A 16975-nucleotide genomic window follows, 5' to 3' on the forward strand; every position below is an offset into this window, starting at 1 on the left:
ACAAGTCATTTTTAAAAATAAATGTACAGAGACTGCTTAACTTAATCACATTAGACGTAACATAAAAAGCAAGAATACTCTGTGACTGTGGAGCTAGCCTTACTTGAGGGGGTAAGAACACTGAAGAAGGTTGATCAAAGGCATGTCTCCTCTTGGTGTCTACAGTGGCAAGACCTGACCAACATCCTTGTAACAGCCTCACCAAGATGACACTGTGACCCAGGGGCAGAAAGCAACAAAGGGCTTTCAAAGCATGCAGACAGCCTCCTAACAGGCATTTCACGGATAAATAACTGCAACTTGATGGGCTATGAGAAAAAGGACATTTGAAAATACCTCGTAATACAAAAAGTTATAGAAAGAGATTTTAGAAAAAGACAATTACTTACTTCCTTCAATATGAGCCTGGGGGTTCTTATATAGATGTTCAATTCGGCCAGTATTGAATGAACTGGATCTCCGTACAATTCCATGAACCTGCATTTTCATAGTGTGGAAAGATAAGAATAAATGATAAATGTGCAATGAAGATGGCAACTCAGAAGTATTTTTGCTAATGTTTAGCTTTATAAATATATAACCCTTATTTATAAAAATTATTTTTCCATTATTAAAATAGTCTCACTGCATCCAGTCCCCCCAAACCACTGCCCTCTGCCACCAGCGCTCCACCCCCATCTTCGCTAGTGTTTTCACTGCCAATCTCAACAACAGTAATCAAATAATTACGTGACTTCATGCAAGCGCTCAGTGGTAGATACTCAAATGCCTCCTTTTCCAAACACACATTTACAGCCCTACTGCTGACAAAAATATCTCTTACATTTGAAACTGAAGACAGACCCATGAGGCCATATCAGTAAAACAGCCTTGTGATCTCTTTAACACAGAACAGGGGGCCAAAAGATCCAATGCCACCACACCTTTCAAATGTCCTCAGACCTTTGTATCTTACACCTATTATACACACACACACACACCTGGGTCCATGCATGTAATCAGAGAGTAGTTGCTGTGTGCAGCTGTGTGGAAAAGTAAGAAAGCTAAATAACATAGGTTGGGGACAAGACTTACATACTACCAAAGACATAAAGATAACCCAAATGAAGAGAGGACTTTTTAAAAATTGTTTACCTCTGAGTTAACACATAGTAAGTGTGAGGGGAAAAAGTCACTGGAACAAGAATGCATATGTGTCTAATACTGAAGAAAAGACTATTTGTGTCTGATACGTAAGATAAATTGTTCAGCACCTGGTGCCACTTCCTTCTTCTGTCACCATTGCCCCTTTGTGTTGCCAATGCTAACACGAGCTATGTCACCGGCTGCCCACATTCCAGTTCCAATGGTGGCAGTTTTAATCCCTCACTTATTTCAGAAGTGTTCCTTCTAAAGCTGGGCAGTTTCATTTGCAGCTGAATACACTTCTATATTTTAACTCAATCGTTTTCTGTCTATTCCAAACAAAAATTAATCCTTGGCATGACTCAAATATTCCAAGTGCAGTGGGAAATTATACGCACATAAGACGTTCTTTCAAATAGAAAGAAATGCCATCGTCATTTTATATGGCATACATGAGAAACTGACGTCTGCAAAAGGATACCACACTCCCACAATAATTCTGTTGGTTAGTTGCTTTGTAATCGAAGAGAAAAGCATTCATTCACTTTTTTCCAAAAGAACTAAACCAAAAAAATTTGGTGAACATGAAAATATTTTAAGGAGGGAATATCACAACCTTGGTCAACATTTTAAGAGGCAAAATCTAGAAAACATTAAATATCCATTTAATGGGTATACATATCCATTTCTTAATTTAGAAGTGAAGAAAATAACACATTAAACTTAGGGTTTATTCTACTTGATGGTCTCCAATTTTTTAAATTGTTACTTAATTGCAAAGTTAAACTGCTCTACAAAATTAATAAAGGTTGTTTAATAAAAATCAAGTTCACAAATATACTGATACATAGCAAAATTGGTATTTACCACCAAAGTTATTTCTGAAATACAGATTTCTCAGCTTTATTTCATTGGATACAGAATAATTTATATGTTCTAAAAACAGATAATTTAACTGTGACAATGAAAAAACAATAAAATACGGTTTAGTCTATTTTTCTCTTGACTGTTTCAAGAACTCAAAAAGAAATGCCATATACAAACACAATGTATACGAACATATAAGCTCTGATAAAAATGTAAATGATATTGATGAATTCAGTATAAAAATCAGACAACTATACAGAGTCACGGCATATAAACAACACGAGTGTGACAATAAAGCGTTAAGCACTAGTGTATTTTTTTAATACTAAATAATGTCTTAATTTTCCCTCACTCCCAACTTTTGGTGCATGCATACAGGGAAAGACAGACCTGCCAAGTGCTTGATGCATGACAGCAAGTGTTGTTCTAGGAACTATGAGAGCTAAGTTTGCCTGCCTCTGAGTCAGGTGAAATGCAAACTTCAAGACAAGCCAAACTGTGTGCACACAGGATAAGCTAGTTAAGAATTTGAGATTAGTGACTTTCTCTTTACAGAAGGGATGTAAGTAGGGTTTTTTGTTTGTTTTTATAAGGATTTGGGGGGAAAGAGATGAGGAGTTAGAAAACCAAAGTGAAAAGACAAATGAGCTGAATGTGACTCCATATAAACTTCATCAAAATCATTAAATTTTGGCAGTTCAAAAATAAAGTATAATTCTGTAAAACTGAGGTCTTAAAACAAATGGAAATGAATAAATAAATGGAAGTAAATAAATAAATTTATTTTGACAAATAAATTTCATGTCCCATTTAACTAGGTGATGAAAAAGAAAATTTTAAGTTCTCTCAGTGTCAAAACAAAGTTGGCTTTACTTCAAAGTCTAGAGTCAGATTTGGCAATACTCAGAGAAATCTTTCGTCCCTCCCTCCCTTCCTCTCTCTCCCTCCCTCCGTTCCTCTCTCTCTCCCTCCTTTTCTTCCTCCCTCCCTCCCTCCCTTTCTCTCCCTATCTCTCTCCCTTCTTCCATCCAAAAAAATCCATTTGTTTATTTATTCGTTTACTTACTTATTTAATACAGTCAAGAAAATAGAAAATTTTTACCACTGGATTTCAAATTCTTCAGTGTCTAAATTTTACTGGGAGGCAAGGATGCCTTCCGGGGGGGAGTGGGGGTTAATGCCACTTGTTTGTTTGTTCTTGAAAAGTACAGGTTATGTGGGTAACACCACTAGCTAACATGCACATGGCAGTGACTATGCCAGGCACTAATGTTTATATATATTAAACCACCTGATCTTCACAACAATCTTTCTATTACTACTCACACTCTACAGATGAGGATGCTGCCTGAGACCACACAGCTCACAAGTGGTCATATGAAAGGGTAGACAAGGCCCTGGCCAGGTGGCTTGGCTGGTTGGAGCGTCATCCTGTACACCAAAACGGTGGGGTAGATCCCTTGTCAGGGTGCATTCGGGTGGCAACCTATGGATGTTTCTCTCTCTCTCTCAAATCAATAAACATATCCTCGGGGGAGGATTAGAAGAAGGGTGGGCATGGTCCATCATGCTAACGCTCAGTATGGTTTCAAAATAAAAGCCATAAAAAGCTTTTTTTCACCACAGTTTCTGGGATATCCAACAACCCAGGAAAAGTACTTCAGGGATTCTCACAGATCAATAACGGAAGTACAGAAACTCCATATCCCAACAAACAATTTCTCAGAGATAACAACTAGACAATCTTTATAACCTGTTCTTATTCTCTTGATCTCCTGGTTATACAATCTTTCCTGGAAGGGAAACCCACAACTTATCTATTCTTTACTGTAAATTCTTAGATGTTTTGGCATAGTTGTTACCAAGTTATTTAGTATAGATTTTTCACATATTCCCAGATAAATTTTAGCTTTTATCTTTTTAACATACCTTTATTGATTTCAGAGAGAGGAAGGGAGAAGGAGAGAAAGAGAAACATCAATGATGAGAGAGTCAGTGATTGGCTGCCTCCTGCACACTCCCTACTGGGGATCGAGCCCGCAATCTGGGCCTGTGCCCTGACCAGGAATCGAAATACAATATCCTGAATCCTAGGTTGATGCTCAACCGCTGAGCCATGCTCGGCCAGGCTAAATTTTAGCCTTTGAAGGGTTGATTCTGGCCCTCATTTATCTGGTTTCTCTGTATTTTGTGCAGTTTATACTCAGTATTATTTTGGGTTAGTTTTGGGTGTACAGAGCATGCTGTGGGCTCACGGCACACAATGAGGCTAGGAGAGCACTGGGAACTAGAATGCAGTTTCATAAGACACCTCACTTCTGTTGGTTTTCCTTATTCCCTTATGAGGGGAAGGAATGTGCACAGGGCTAGGATCATAGCCCATGCAACACCCTGCCTTTCACTAAAGCTAAATAGTGCCCTGAACTAAGGAGCCCTCTACACACCTGTGGCCCTCAGCTTGGCAGCATCAGGCACTATGTCACTTGATCACTCCTGTATCCCCGCAGATCCCAGAGAGCTCCTCTGGACTGTCCTCCACAGACTATCTTTCCGAATCTTTATGGCGACCTTGGGAAAAAGGTGCCCCTAACAGCCCCATCCATGGGAACAGACTAAGCCTTATAAAGGTCTGGTAACTTGCCCAAGGCCACAGAGCCAGCAAGCGGCAGAGGAGAGTCAGGACACAGGCTGTCCAGCACCAGGGCCTATGGGCTTCCTCTCCACAGTGAGCTCAGCAACCTCATTCACCTCCTTAGCTCCGAGCTGACCTACACAGTATAATACAGAATTACCCTTTGTACTGTAAGAATGTATAGAAATAAACACATAAAGTTTTTTTCTTGTTTTGTTTACTGGTCCCTGTTGCATATTTTTATTTTTTTTATTTTATTTTGCAATTAAAGATTACATTCAATATTGTTCTGTATAGTTTTAGGTGTACAGAATAGTGGCTAGAAAAATCATATAATATACTTCACAAAGTGTTCCCACCTCGATATTTCCAGTACCCATCTGGCAGAATAGTTATTACATTATTGACTATCTTCCCTGTGTACTTCACATCCCCATGACTATTCTGTAACTACCAATTTGTACTTCTTAATCCCTTCACCTTTTCACCCAGCCTCCCAACCCCTTTCCTCCACAGCAAACATCAGTCTCTTTTCTGTATCTATGCGTGTTTCAATTTCATTTGTTCATTTATTTTGTTCTTTAGATTCCACACATAAATGAAATCATATAATATTTGTCTTTCTCTGTCTTATTTCACTTAGTATAATACCCGCTAGATCCACCCATGCTGTCAAAAATGGTAAAATTTCATTTTATGGCCGAGTACAACCCATTGTATATATGTACCACCACTTTTTTATCAACTTGTCTACTGATAAGCCCTTGCATGGCTTCAATATCTTCACTATGGAAATAACGCTGCAATGAACATAGGGGTGCATATATACTGTTGCATTAGTGTTTTGGCTTTCTTCGAATATATACCCAGTAGTAGAATCACGGGGACATATGGCAGTTCCATTTTAAGTTTTTGAGGACCCTCCATACTGTTTTCTCTTGTGGCTGCACCAGTGTGCACTCCCACTAACAGTGCATGAAGGTTCCCTTTACTCTACATGCTCACCAATACTCGTTGTTTGTTGACTTATTGATGGTAGCCATTCTGTCAGGTGTGAGGTGATATCCCATTATGGTTTTCATTTGCATCTCTGATGATTAGTGACGTTCAGCATCTTTTCATATGTCTATTGGCCATCTGTCTGTTCCTTTTGGAGAAATGTCTAATTAGGTCCTCTGCCAATTTTTTAATTGGACTGTTAGTTTTTTTGGTGTTGAGTTGTATGTGTTCTTTATAAATTTTGGATAATAACCTCTTGTCAGATTTATCACTGGTGAAATTCTTTTCCTACTCAGTAGGTTGTCTTTTCATCTTGCTGATGGTTTTCCTTTGCCTTGCAAAACCTTAGTTTGATGTACTCCCATTTGTTTATATTTCTTTTGTTTCCCTTGCCAGAGGAGATACATAAGAAGAAATATTGCTATTAGAATTGTCAGAAATTTTACTGCCTATGTTTTCTTCTAGGACTTTTATGATTTCATGTCTTGCATTTAAGTCTTTAATCTACTCTAAGTTTATACTTATATATGGTGTGAGAAGGTGGTCTAGTTTCAATTTTTTGCACGTATCTGTCCAGTTTTCCCAATACCATTTATTGAATAGACAGACTGTCTTTACCTCATTGTATGTCCTTGCCTCCTCGGTCAAATATTAATTGACCATATAGGTGTGGATTTATTTCTGAGCTCTCTATTCTGTTTCATTGATCTATGTGTCTGTTTTTATAATGACACACTGTTTTGATTATTATGGCCTTGTAGTATAGTTCGATATCAGGTAGTGTGATACCTATGACTTTGTTCTTCTTTCTCAAAATTGCTATGGCTAGGCCTGGCGGGTGTGGCTTAGCGGTTGAGCATCAACTTAGAGTCCAGGAGATCACAGTCCAGTTCCCAGTCAGGGCACATGCCCAGGTTGCGGGATCAATCCGCAGTGGAGCCAATCAATGACTCTCTCATCACTGATGTTTCTCCCTCTCCCTTCTTCTCTCTAAAATCAATAAATATATATATTTTTTTCAATTTCTGTACCTATTTGGTGTATTTTGTGGTTGCATATAAATTTTTAAATAATGCTACAGTTCTGTGAAATACACCATTGGTATTTTGATAAGGAGTGCATTGAACTATGGACTGCTTTGGGTAGTATGGAGATTTTAATGATGTTAATTCTTTCTATCCATGAGCACGGTATATGCTTCCATTTATTTATATCTTCTTCAATTTCTTTCTCTACTATTTTATAATTGCCCAAGTACAGGTCTTTTACCTCCTTGGGTAAATTTATTCCTAGGTATTTCTTTCTATTCAATTGTAAATAGGATTGTTTACTTAGTTTCCTTTTCTTATAGTTCATAATTAGTATATAAAATTGCAACCAATTTCTAAATATTAATTTTGGGTAGTGCTACTTTACTAAATTCTTTTATCAGTTCTAGTAGTTTTGGGGTGGAATCTTCAAGGTTCTCTATACAAAGCATCCCGTCATCTGCAAATAATGACAGTTTTACTTCCTCCTTTCCAATTTAGATGCCTGTTATTTCTTCTTCTCTGATTGCTGTGGCGTGGACTTCCAGTACTTTGTGGAATAAGAGTGGTAAGAGTGGACATCCCTGCCTTGTTCTTGACCTTAAAGGGAATGATTGTAGTTTTTGTCCATTGCATATGATGTTAGCTGTGGGTTTATCATATATGGCCTTTATTATAGTGACATTATGTTCCCTCTAGTCCCACTTTGCTGAGAAATTTCGTCATAAATGGGTGCTAAATTTTGTCGAATGCTTTTTCTGCATCTATTGATGTGATCATATGATTTTTATCCTTCATTTTGTTTACATGGCATATCACGTTAGCTCATTTGCAGATATTGTACCAACTTTGTGTTCCAGGAATAAATCCCACTTGATCATAATGTATGATCTTTTTAATGTATTGCTTAATTCCATTTGCGAATATTTTGTTGAGGATTTTTGCATCTATATTCATCAGGGACATTGGCCTATAATTTTCTTTTTTTGTATTGTCTTTAACTGGAATTAGGATAATGCTGGTCTCATAAAATAAGCTTGGGAGTCTTCCCTCCTCTTGAATTTTTTGTAACAGTTTGAGAAGGACAGGCGTTAGTTCTTCTTTGAATGTTTGGTAAAATTCACCTGTAAAGCCATCTGGTCCAGGGCTTTTGTTTGTTGGAAGTTTTTTTGATTACTGCTTCAGTTTCACTAGTTGTAATCTATCTATTCAGATTCTTGGATTCAGTTTTGGAAGACTGTGTGTTTGTAGGAATTTATCCATTTCTTCTCAACTGTCCCATTTGTTGGCATATAATTGTTTGTAGTGTTTTCTTATAATCCTTTGTAATTCTGTGGTGTCAGTTGTTACTTCTCCTCTTTTATTTCTGATTTTGTGTGGGTCCTCTCTTTTTCTTGATGAGTCTAGTTAATGGTTCATCAATCTTGTTTATCTTTCAGAGAACTAGCTCTTGGTTTCATTGATCTTTGGTATTTTTTTTAGACTCTATTTTGTTTATTTCTACTCTGATCTTTATTATTTCCTCTCTTCTACTCATTTTGGGCTTTGCTTGTTGCTCTTTTTCAGATTTCTTTAAGTATAAAGTTAGATTGTTTGAGATTTTTCTTGTTTCCTGAGGTAGTCCTGTAATGCTATGAATTTCCCTCTTAGGACTGCTTTCACTGTGTCCCATAGATTTTGGATTGTTGTGTTCTCATTTTCATTTGTATCAAGATATCTTTTGATTTCTTCCTTGTTCTTGTTGTTAACCCATTCATTGTTTAGTAACATGTTATTTTGCCTCCATGCGCATTTTTAAGTTTGTTTCTTCTCTTAATTGATTTCTAGTTTCATATCATTGTGGTCAGAGAAGATGCCTGATATAGTTTCAGTCTTTTTAAATTTATTGAGACTTTTGTGTCCTAACATGTAATCCATGCTGGAAAATGTTCCCCATGCCCTTAAAAATAATGAATATTCTACTGCTTTAGGGTGAAATGCTCTGAAAATATCATTTAAATACATCTGATCTAGTGTGTCATTTAAGGTCACTGTTTCCTTGTTAGTATTCTGTCTGGAATATTATCCACTGATGTGAATGGGGTGTTAACATCCCCTACTATGACTGTATTACTGTCAATCTTTCCCTTTATGTCCATGAATATTTACTTTATATATTTAGTGCTCCTACACTGGGTGAATAAATGTGTATAAGGATTATATCCTCTTGTTGGATTGATCCTCAATCATTATGTAATGTCCTTTTTTACTTTTATTATAGCCTTTGTTTTAAAGTCTATTTTGTCTGATATAAATACATCTACTACAGCTTTTTTTGTTGTTACAATTTGCAAGAAGTATCTTTTTCCATCCTTTTACTTTCAGCCTATGTGCATCTTTCGTTCTGAGGTGGGTCTCTTGTAGCATATATATAGGTCTTGTTTCCTTTTTTTTTTTTAATCCTCACCCAAGGATATGGTGTGGGGGTTTTTTAATTGATTTTAGAGAAAGAGGAAGGAAGAGAGAGAAACAATGTGAGAGAGAACCACTGATCAGCTGCCCTCCCCTCAATATGCCCCAACTAGGGACTGAACTCTCAACCTAGGTATGTGCCCTGACCAGAAATTGAACCCACAACCTTTGGTGTAAAGGACCAAGCTCCAACCAACTGAGCCACCTGGCCAGGGTGGGTCTTGTTTTCTTATCCATTCAGCTACTCCATGCCTTTTGATTGGAGTCTTTAATCCATTTACATTTAAAGTGATTATTAATAGGTATGTAGTTATTGCCATTTTATTCTTTGTAACTATGTCTTTTTCTCTCTTTTTTTAAAAAAAATATATCTTTATTGACTTCAGAGAGAGGGAGAGAGAAGGAGAGAGATAGAGATAGAAACATCAATGATGAGTCATTGATTGGTTGCCTCCTGCGCATCCCCCACTGGGGATCAAGCCCACAACCCAGGTGTGTGTCCTAACCGGGAACTGAACCTCAATCTCTTGGATCCTAGGTCGAAGTTCAACTGCTGAGCCATGCTGGCCCGGCTCTTTTCTCTCTTTTTAAAGAAGCAAAAAATAACACTTTAAAGGGTGATATTCTATAAAACCTCACAATTCTTAATTTTCCCCATCATGAGTGACACCTATAGACATTCTATAAATAAAGAACTAGGGTTAGATCCATTTCCTTCATGCTCTCCTTAATGTTTAATCTTGATCAAAATTCAAGAAACAAGCAAGATTGAAAACTGTAACTTTAAACCTTTAAATACAGTCTCTTCTCAATGAGAACTGGACCCAGGATGAAGCATTCCTTCACTTTCTCACGTTAATATAGTTCATTCCAAATATGACCAGCTTCAAGGATTTCAGAGGCTGCATTAGATGACTATGCCTCACAGCTTCAGGATTTAATGTGTGAGATAACACAAGGTACTCAACATGGATTGATCAGTCTATTAATATAAGACATTCCTTTTTAAGTCATTCACCAATATGTGTTTTTGCTTTAAGGTTAGTCACACTTTTTATACCTTTACTTTGTTTTGTTTTTTAACTAAAAAGGAGTAAGGATTATATCTAATTGTGCTATGTTAACTCTCTCTATAGAGTTTGTTCTTGCTCATGCAGCAATCCAACCACCTGTCTACTCTTGGACTCGCCTCCCTCCAGCTGACTGTTGCTTTCCCATCTTCACAATGAAAGAATGACTTTGCCATGCTAGCCAATTAAAGTCTGTCCCTTTCTTTTCTAGGAAGAACTCAGCCTCAGTATTGCCTATTCACAGAAAGTGTAACTCTTCTTCCCAATGTTTATTTGTTTCTGGCATGTACTTTGCTACCCCAAAGTACACTGTTTCCAGTTACTTCTGAGCCTAGTAATATTCCTTATACAAAGGCCAGATTCAAAGTGATATGACAGCTCAGGAAAGCATTTTCTCACAAATTATCTTACGATTTAATGATCTCATTTGAACTTTAGTTCCAGTGGTTCTCAAACTGCAGTACCCAAGAGGGCAGCATCAGCCACAACTAGGGGCTCATCAGAAAGGCAGATTCGAGACCTCTGAGTCAGCCGTCTGTGTCATAATGGGCTCTGGGAGATTCTGGTGCAAATTAAAGGTTGAGAACCTGCTGAATTAGATGTCTATGCTCATCCAAAACTCCTGATGTTGACCCTGTCAACGCAGGTATGTACCTCCCTCTTATTGTGCTGCATGCTACTTAATAACCCTGTTATTTTGCTCACAGCCTTGAGCAACCAGGGACTGCTGGCTGATAATTCTGGAAATTTTCCAATGCAGCCTCTTGAAAAGATTGCTCTGATGTTTACTTTGACCTAAGCACAAAGATAAAGCCTGCGCTACCATCAGATTCCTCTCAATAGCTTATCCTCCAATTTTATCAATCTCTTAAAACTGAAGACAGCAAACTACTAAAATTGAATACAATTTGGATAAACACACTTCCACTCCCCTCATTCCTGCAAAACTCACATTTCCCTTGTGCTATGATGAAGAATCATTTCCAGTTATGCTTTGTAGTTCTGTACCTTCCACCTCATTGTCTATAGTATTTCTTTCTATCACTTTATGGATCTCACTACTAAACCTCTCTTCTATTGCCAATCATTGTTCCAGTGATTCATTCCTCCCATTGACTGTGACTTGACAAATGGGTCTTCCATTGTCTGTCTTTATCAAATAAGATCTGCTCTTAAAATTTCAAATGCCAATGAAACAGAAACATTTGTAGTTCATGTGGTTGTCCTACTTTCTTATTACACATATTTCCAAGTCTCTTATCCATTTAGGAACATGACTACCTGTCTTCTGAAGTCTAAGTTCCTCAATGAGGCATTTAAATGGAGCTTTCTTCTCCACGTATGTCGTCTTCCTAGCCTTTTCTAAAAACACCAACAGCACCACCCTGATGACTGAGAATGTTTCCCATCCACCACATCCAGATGAACCTCAGGTCCAATCACTAGTCCACCATATCATCACAGACACCAGGCTCAATCCCTAATCCACCACCTTATCACAGAGACCACTGAACCTCACAAAGCTACTCCCTTTCTCTCTGGACTAACTATAGACACTCATTGTTCCCAACATCCTCATCTCAAGTCTCAGCCCCCCGTGTCCACCTTGGAAGTAGACCCCAAAACCTATGCAGTCTGAGCATTCCTTCTAATGTACCACATCTTTCTTCCACAACTGTGATGACCATGATGGGGTTCAGGGAACACTACCCCGAGATAGGGCACCTTGGCATAGTGATATTTTAAGCTGAAGGAGTTCTAGGAAACGGCAGAAGCAAGATGGCAACTCACCTTCCCCCTGCCCTCCTCCCCTGAAGCAGTCATAAAGCCCTCATATACGAGGTGCCCTCCCTACACTCAGAGAAAAGGAGAATCCGTATCTCTGAAAACAAGGGGATACCAAGAAGAATCCTAACAAACAGACCTTCCTAGGTCTCCCCCAGTGTACTACACTTACCTCACACCCCTTGACTTACCTACCATATTTCTCCACGACTGTCCCCTCTCCACCAAACCTAAAATAAAAATTCTTAGGCTTAACTGTTTCTTCAGATATTCATTTCCTCACGAAAGCTTCCTATCATGTAAAACTTATATTAAATAAATTTGTATGTTTTCAGTTTAATTTTCAGACCCAGCCAGGGACCCTAGGAGGGTCGAGGAAAACTTTTTTCCTCCTCTACATTAAAGTGACAAAGACGGATTTACAGGAGAAACTCTTGCCATTTTCTCAGACTCCTTCAACTTAAATATTATGTCAAGGTGCCACATTTTGGAGTAGCATGTCCTGAACTCAGCTATTACACAGTTAGCATCTTCTCTTGGTTTACTCAATACACAGCCAAATCACTAACTCCTCTCTAGCCACTATACCCCTTTCTCTGTCCCAACGTCTCTGCCACACCTTTCCTTTTAGATTTACTGCAACATTATGTTAATCTAGCCTGAATAAAAACCAGTCTAGCCAGGCCGGTGTGGCTCAGTGGTTGAAAGCTGACCCAAGCACTAAGAGGTCACTGGTTTGGTTCCTGGTAAGGGCACAATGCCCAGGTTGTGGGCTTGGTCCCCAGTAGGGGGTGTGCAGGAGGCAGCTGATTAATGTTGATGTTTTTCTCTCATAGATGTTTCTATCTCTCCCTCTCCCTTCTTCTCTAAAATCAATAAAAACATTTTTTTAAAAAGTCTGCACCTAAAACCAACTGTTCTGGACAACATATAATCCACTGTAAAACCCACTGCTCTGTAGAATATGTGTTTATTGCTCAATTATAGTAGGAATCTATGTATATGACATATGTGTACGTGTACAATACATTCATAATTACGTTGCCATATTTTGATATTATTGCAAGATACAGAACTAGATATTAGATAAGGGTATAGAAGGTGCTAAACATATCTGCTATTATTAAAGTGTAAAAGTCAAGGCCCTCAGAAAAGATTATGAGTTAAAGTAAGAAAATCAGTGTTCTTTTCTTCAAATCCTTTGGTGTTTAGATGCCAAATTCCTTGCTGGTGTTTGTCCACTTGCCGGCAGTGCAATGCACCTCCAATGGTGATAAACAGAGACTCCCAAATTATTCATGTAAATACTCCCAAATCAGGCCAGGGCATATGGGTCACTGTGCAGGTTTTTGTTCTCTGTATAACATGAATTTATATAGATGTACATATCTGAAAACTGTTTTCTAAAAAGCCATATCAAACTTAAAATATAACACCCTTGTTTCTTTTAAAGAAAGCAGGGAATGTTGGAGGAGGAGGAAGAGACAAAGAAGACAACAGTGACAATGATGACAGCAGAGCCCAGACGTTTCAGCTTCCACAAAATAGATGGCTGCCTTTCAGAAAGCAAAATCTGTAAGTGTTCATTTTTTCATTTAAGCTTTCCAGAGATCAAGTCTCAATGAAAAATTTTATTTTTATTGGTTTTTATTGCTCTGTGCAATTTCCAAATTAAGTGACTTCACTGTGGGTGGGACTTTTTTATGTAACACATGCCATCATTGAGTATCCCTAATGATGTTCTAGCTGTTGGCTTACACAGGCTGCTGCTTTATCTGAAAAGGCGGGAAGCATGCAGAGCAGTTAAACACTAAGGAACAGGGGGAAGCTACCAGTGCTCACCAGTAGATAAACAGCACAATGAGCTGGCATGGTTACAAACCAAAAGGCACATTCTTCCCCTGATTTTGATTTGTTATCAGAGTTTCAGTGGAAAACAGGCACAGGAGGACGGCAGCAGAGGAAGCGGGAGGCCACTGTGTCCGAGCGATTCTACCAGCCTGGGCTTGCTCACTGAATCACTCACCTCATAGCCTTTCTCCAGCAGGAACTCAGCCAAGTATGAACCATCCTGGGAAGAGAAGGAAAATGGACAAACGTCAGGCCCATCATGACCAGGCAAGAAGGTAGCCAAGACTAGGAGTTTTGAAGAAATAACTTGAGAGGCTATGCGAACTTAAATTAAAAATCATGGCAAAGTATCACAGACAATGATGGTGAACACTGAATGGTATTCCACCATTCACTATACATTCTCGTGGGTGTGATTTCATCTGAATGCCACAGAGCACGGAAAAGTTTCATCACTGTCACACTCACAGAGAGACTGAAATCAGGCAGTTAACATGGGGCTAAAAAAAACATGACGATGGATTTAGAGTTAGGCTTTGCCACTTGCTAGCTGTATACAACAGCAATTTCCAACCTATGTGCCACAAAAATTTTTAAAACATGCCGTACCTGACTATTTAGTCAGGGGCATTTACCTCTTTTTCCTTAGAATGTCAAATAAAAAATGACAACAGCCAACACAATAGCCAGCTGGTGTGAATGAATCAAAATTATACTTATTTTTTTGTCAGATCGACAAATAACATTTTTTTTGGTGTGTTGCAGAATTTTAGTAATTAGTTTATGTGTACCATGAGATTAAAAAAAAGGTTGAAAATCGCTGGTGTAAAATATGCAAAGTATGTGAGGCAAAGCAGAAGGCCTTGGTAATATAGGAACATGAAACAAAACTCTAATTTTGAGGGTTGCAAAAAGGCATCTCTGGGGAAGGGATGAGATAGTAACTATGGAGGTTCGGGGAGAGAGCAGGTGAGTGTGAGGAAGAGGCAGAGAATACCAGAGTGCTGACATCACTGAGAAAAGACACCATGGTGGAGAGGCCTTTGAGGGAAGGCCTTCCAGGAACCGCTTCTAACCCAAGGATTCTGTAAAGTCACTAAAGAAAGGATATTAAGGTGGGAGTGAGGGTGGGGGGTGGTAGACATGATCAGATTTGTATTATCACTGAATATATGTGTGCATGCACACAAACTTAAAAGGAAGGTATTTATCTTTTTTATAGAATAGCAGCATCTTAAACGATTCAGTTAATCTCTACATTAAATGAGGGGGTCTAGCCCAACTGGAGTGACTCGGTTGGTTGAGCATCACCCTGTGCACCAAAAGGTTGCTGGTTCAATTCCTAAACAGGGCGCATACCTGGGTTGCAGGTTCTATCCCAGGTTGGGACACATACGGGAGGAAACCCATTGATGTTTCTCTCTCTCTCTCTCTCTCTCTCTCTCTCTCTCTCTCTCTCTCCCCCCCCTCCCTCTTTCTCTTTCTCTTTCTCTTTCTCTTTCTCTTTCTCTTTCTCTTTCTCTTTCTCTTTCTCTCTCTCTCCTCTCTCTCAAGCATGTACTCTGGTGAGAATTAAAAAAAAAAAAGTAGTAGTAGTAGTAGTAGTAAATGAAGGTGTTTAAACACAGGGATTTTCAACTGGGTTTTAAAAATTTCCGGGTAAGAATGGTCCATTTAAACTAATATATTCTATGTGCCACTTGTAGGTACAGAAAGTATGAGAAGTCGCCATTCTAGAGGTATTATAAAAAGTCATCAGCCCTGCTCAGAAAATGAATTGCATGGATACTTGCAAGCAATCCTACAACTGCTCTTCTGCTTTTAATCTTGTAGGACCCCACCATTCCATCCAGACACACAGAAAAATGGGAGGCTCCAACTATAAGAAATCTGTATACTCAAAAGTAATTGGGAATATTTGGGTCTTCTTTGGTTTCCTCTATTTAAAAAAAGCTTAATATAACCCCTTGAGCTTCAAAAGTTCCTATCTGATACACCAGGAAAGAGAAGAAAGAAGAAAGCCTTATTATTACCCTTACTTGTACGGCTGGACTTGGAGACACCTGGGTCCTGGAAATCACCAGACTGCCGAGAGAGTGTTTACTGCATTAATGCAGAATACAGAAATCAAGCATAAATTCAGCAGGATGGCCAGGCAGGCATGCAGGGGACACACTCTGTGGTTCACTGAAACCTCCAGCAGTTTCTCCCAACTTCTCAACATAAACGCCCTGGCTTATAGACTCATGTGGAGAAATGGTTTGGCACACTCCTTTCCTTTCAATCTTATAATATACACAGCTGCGTAATTTTTATATGTCCAATATGCAAACTAAATCAGACAGGAGAGCTAAATAATTCAGACCAGAACAAGCCAGGTCCTTCTACATGACCATCAGAAATAGAACAGTCAGTAGTCTTACACATCAATCAGTGAGAAAACTGCTTAGGTAACAGAAAGCAGTTACAGTAAGACAAACACTTTTACGGTATGTGGGAAAGCCTATGAAGTGTGTTTTGCTTGTTTTATCGTGTTGGTGTTGTCATTTTGAAGCAGGCAATACCAAACTTATCACGTTTTATCATTTCTCTTGGAATAAAAAGTTAAAATGCTTTATGTTCTACCATAGCTGCAGAGAAAGTTTTAGGGGTTTTTTTGGTCTTTTTTGAGGCAGAGGTGAGAGTGCTAGAGACCCATGGGGGTGGGAGAGCTGTGATTGTGTAGAAGGCTGATGTGAAACAGACCTGGCAGGACTGAACCCTGTCAGTGAGGTCTTGTTCTTCTCACTCAGGCCACGTCTCAGACTTTCCAACCGCGCTGGAACATTCTGAACCAGCAGTGGCATGTGCTTCCTCCTCACTTCCTTGCCAGGCCTCCCAAGTGATAGGGCCTGGGCAGTACAATGAGAGGGAAGTTGAGCACAGTGAGGTCTCTTGGTCTGTCTAAGGGCACCCAGCAGGCCTCCCTGTGTCCTCTCCCCAGGTCCCCGAGGGGTCTCCACTTGGAGACACATATCTAAGCAGACAGGAGACCACCAGGCCAGCAGGATTATTGTTCCTGCCTGCTCTAGAAGAACAGACTAATGGCAAAAATGCCACGGTAACTGAGAACCTGCAACCAACACGAAATTCTCACACTCAACTCCTCAGAAAGCAAGGAATTCATG

The 16975-nt window shown here is 39.0% G+C and overlaps 1 protein-coding gene across 1 annotated transcript in view; it reads right to left on the reverse strand.

Moving 5' to 3' along the window:
- GMDS (GDP-mannose 4,6-dehydratase) overlaps positions 1-16975 on the reverse strand; it is a 570121-nt gene that overhangs the window by 434025 nt on the left and 119121 nt on the right. Inside the window, exons 2-3 of the mRNA XM_087820697.1 lie at positions 13984-14028; positions 390-477 (exon numbers count right to left, since the gene is read on the reverse strand). Of these exons, the coding sequence (XP_087676823.1) occupies positions 390-477; positions 13984-14028 (133 nt within the window). The remainder of the gene's footprint in view (positions 1-389; positions 478-13983; positions 14029-16975) is intronic.

The sequence above is a fragment of the Miniopterus natalensis genome, chromosome 9, assembly GCF_054644295.1.
Source record: "Miniopterus natalensis isolate mMinNat1 chromosome 9, mMinNat1.hap1, whole genome shotgun sequence".
NCBI lineage: Eukaryota > Metazoa > Chordata > Mammalia > Chiroptera > Miniopteridae > Miniopterus > Miniopterus natalensis.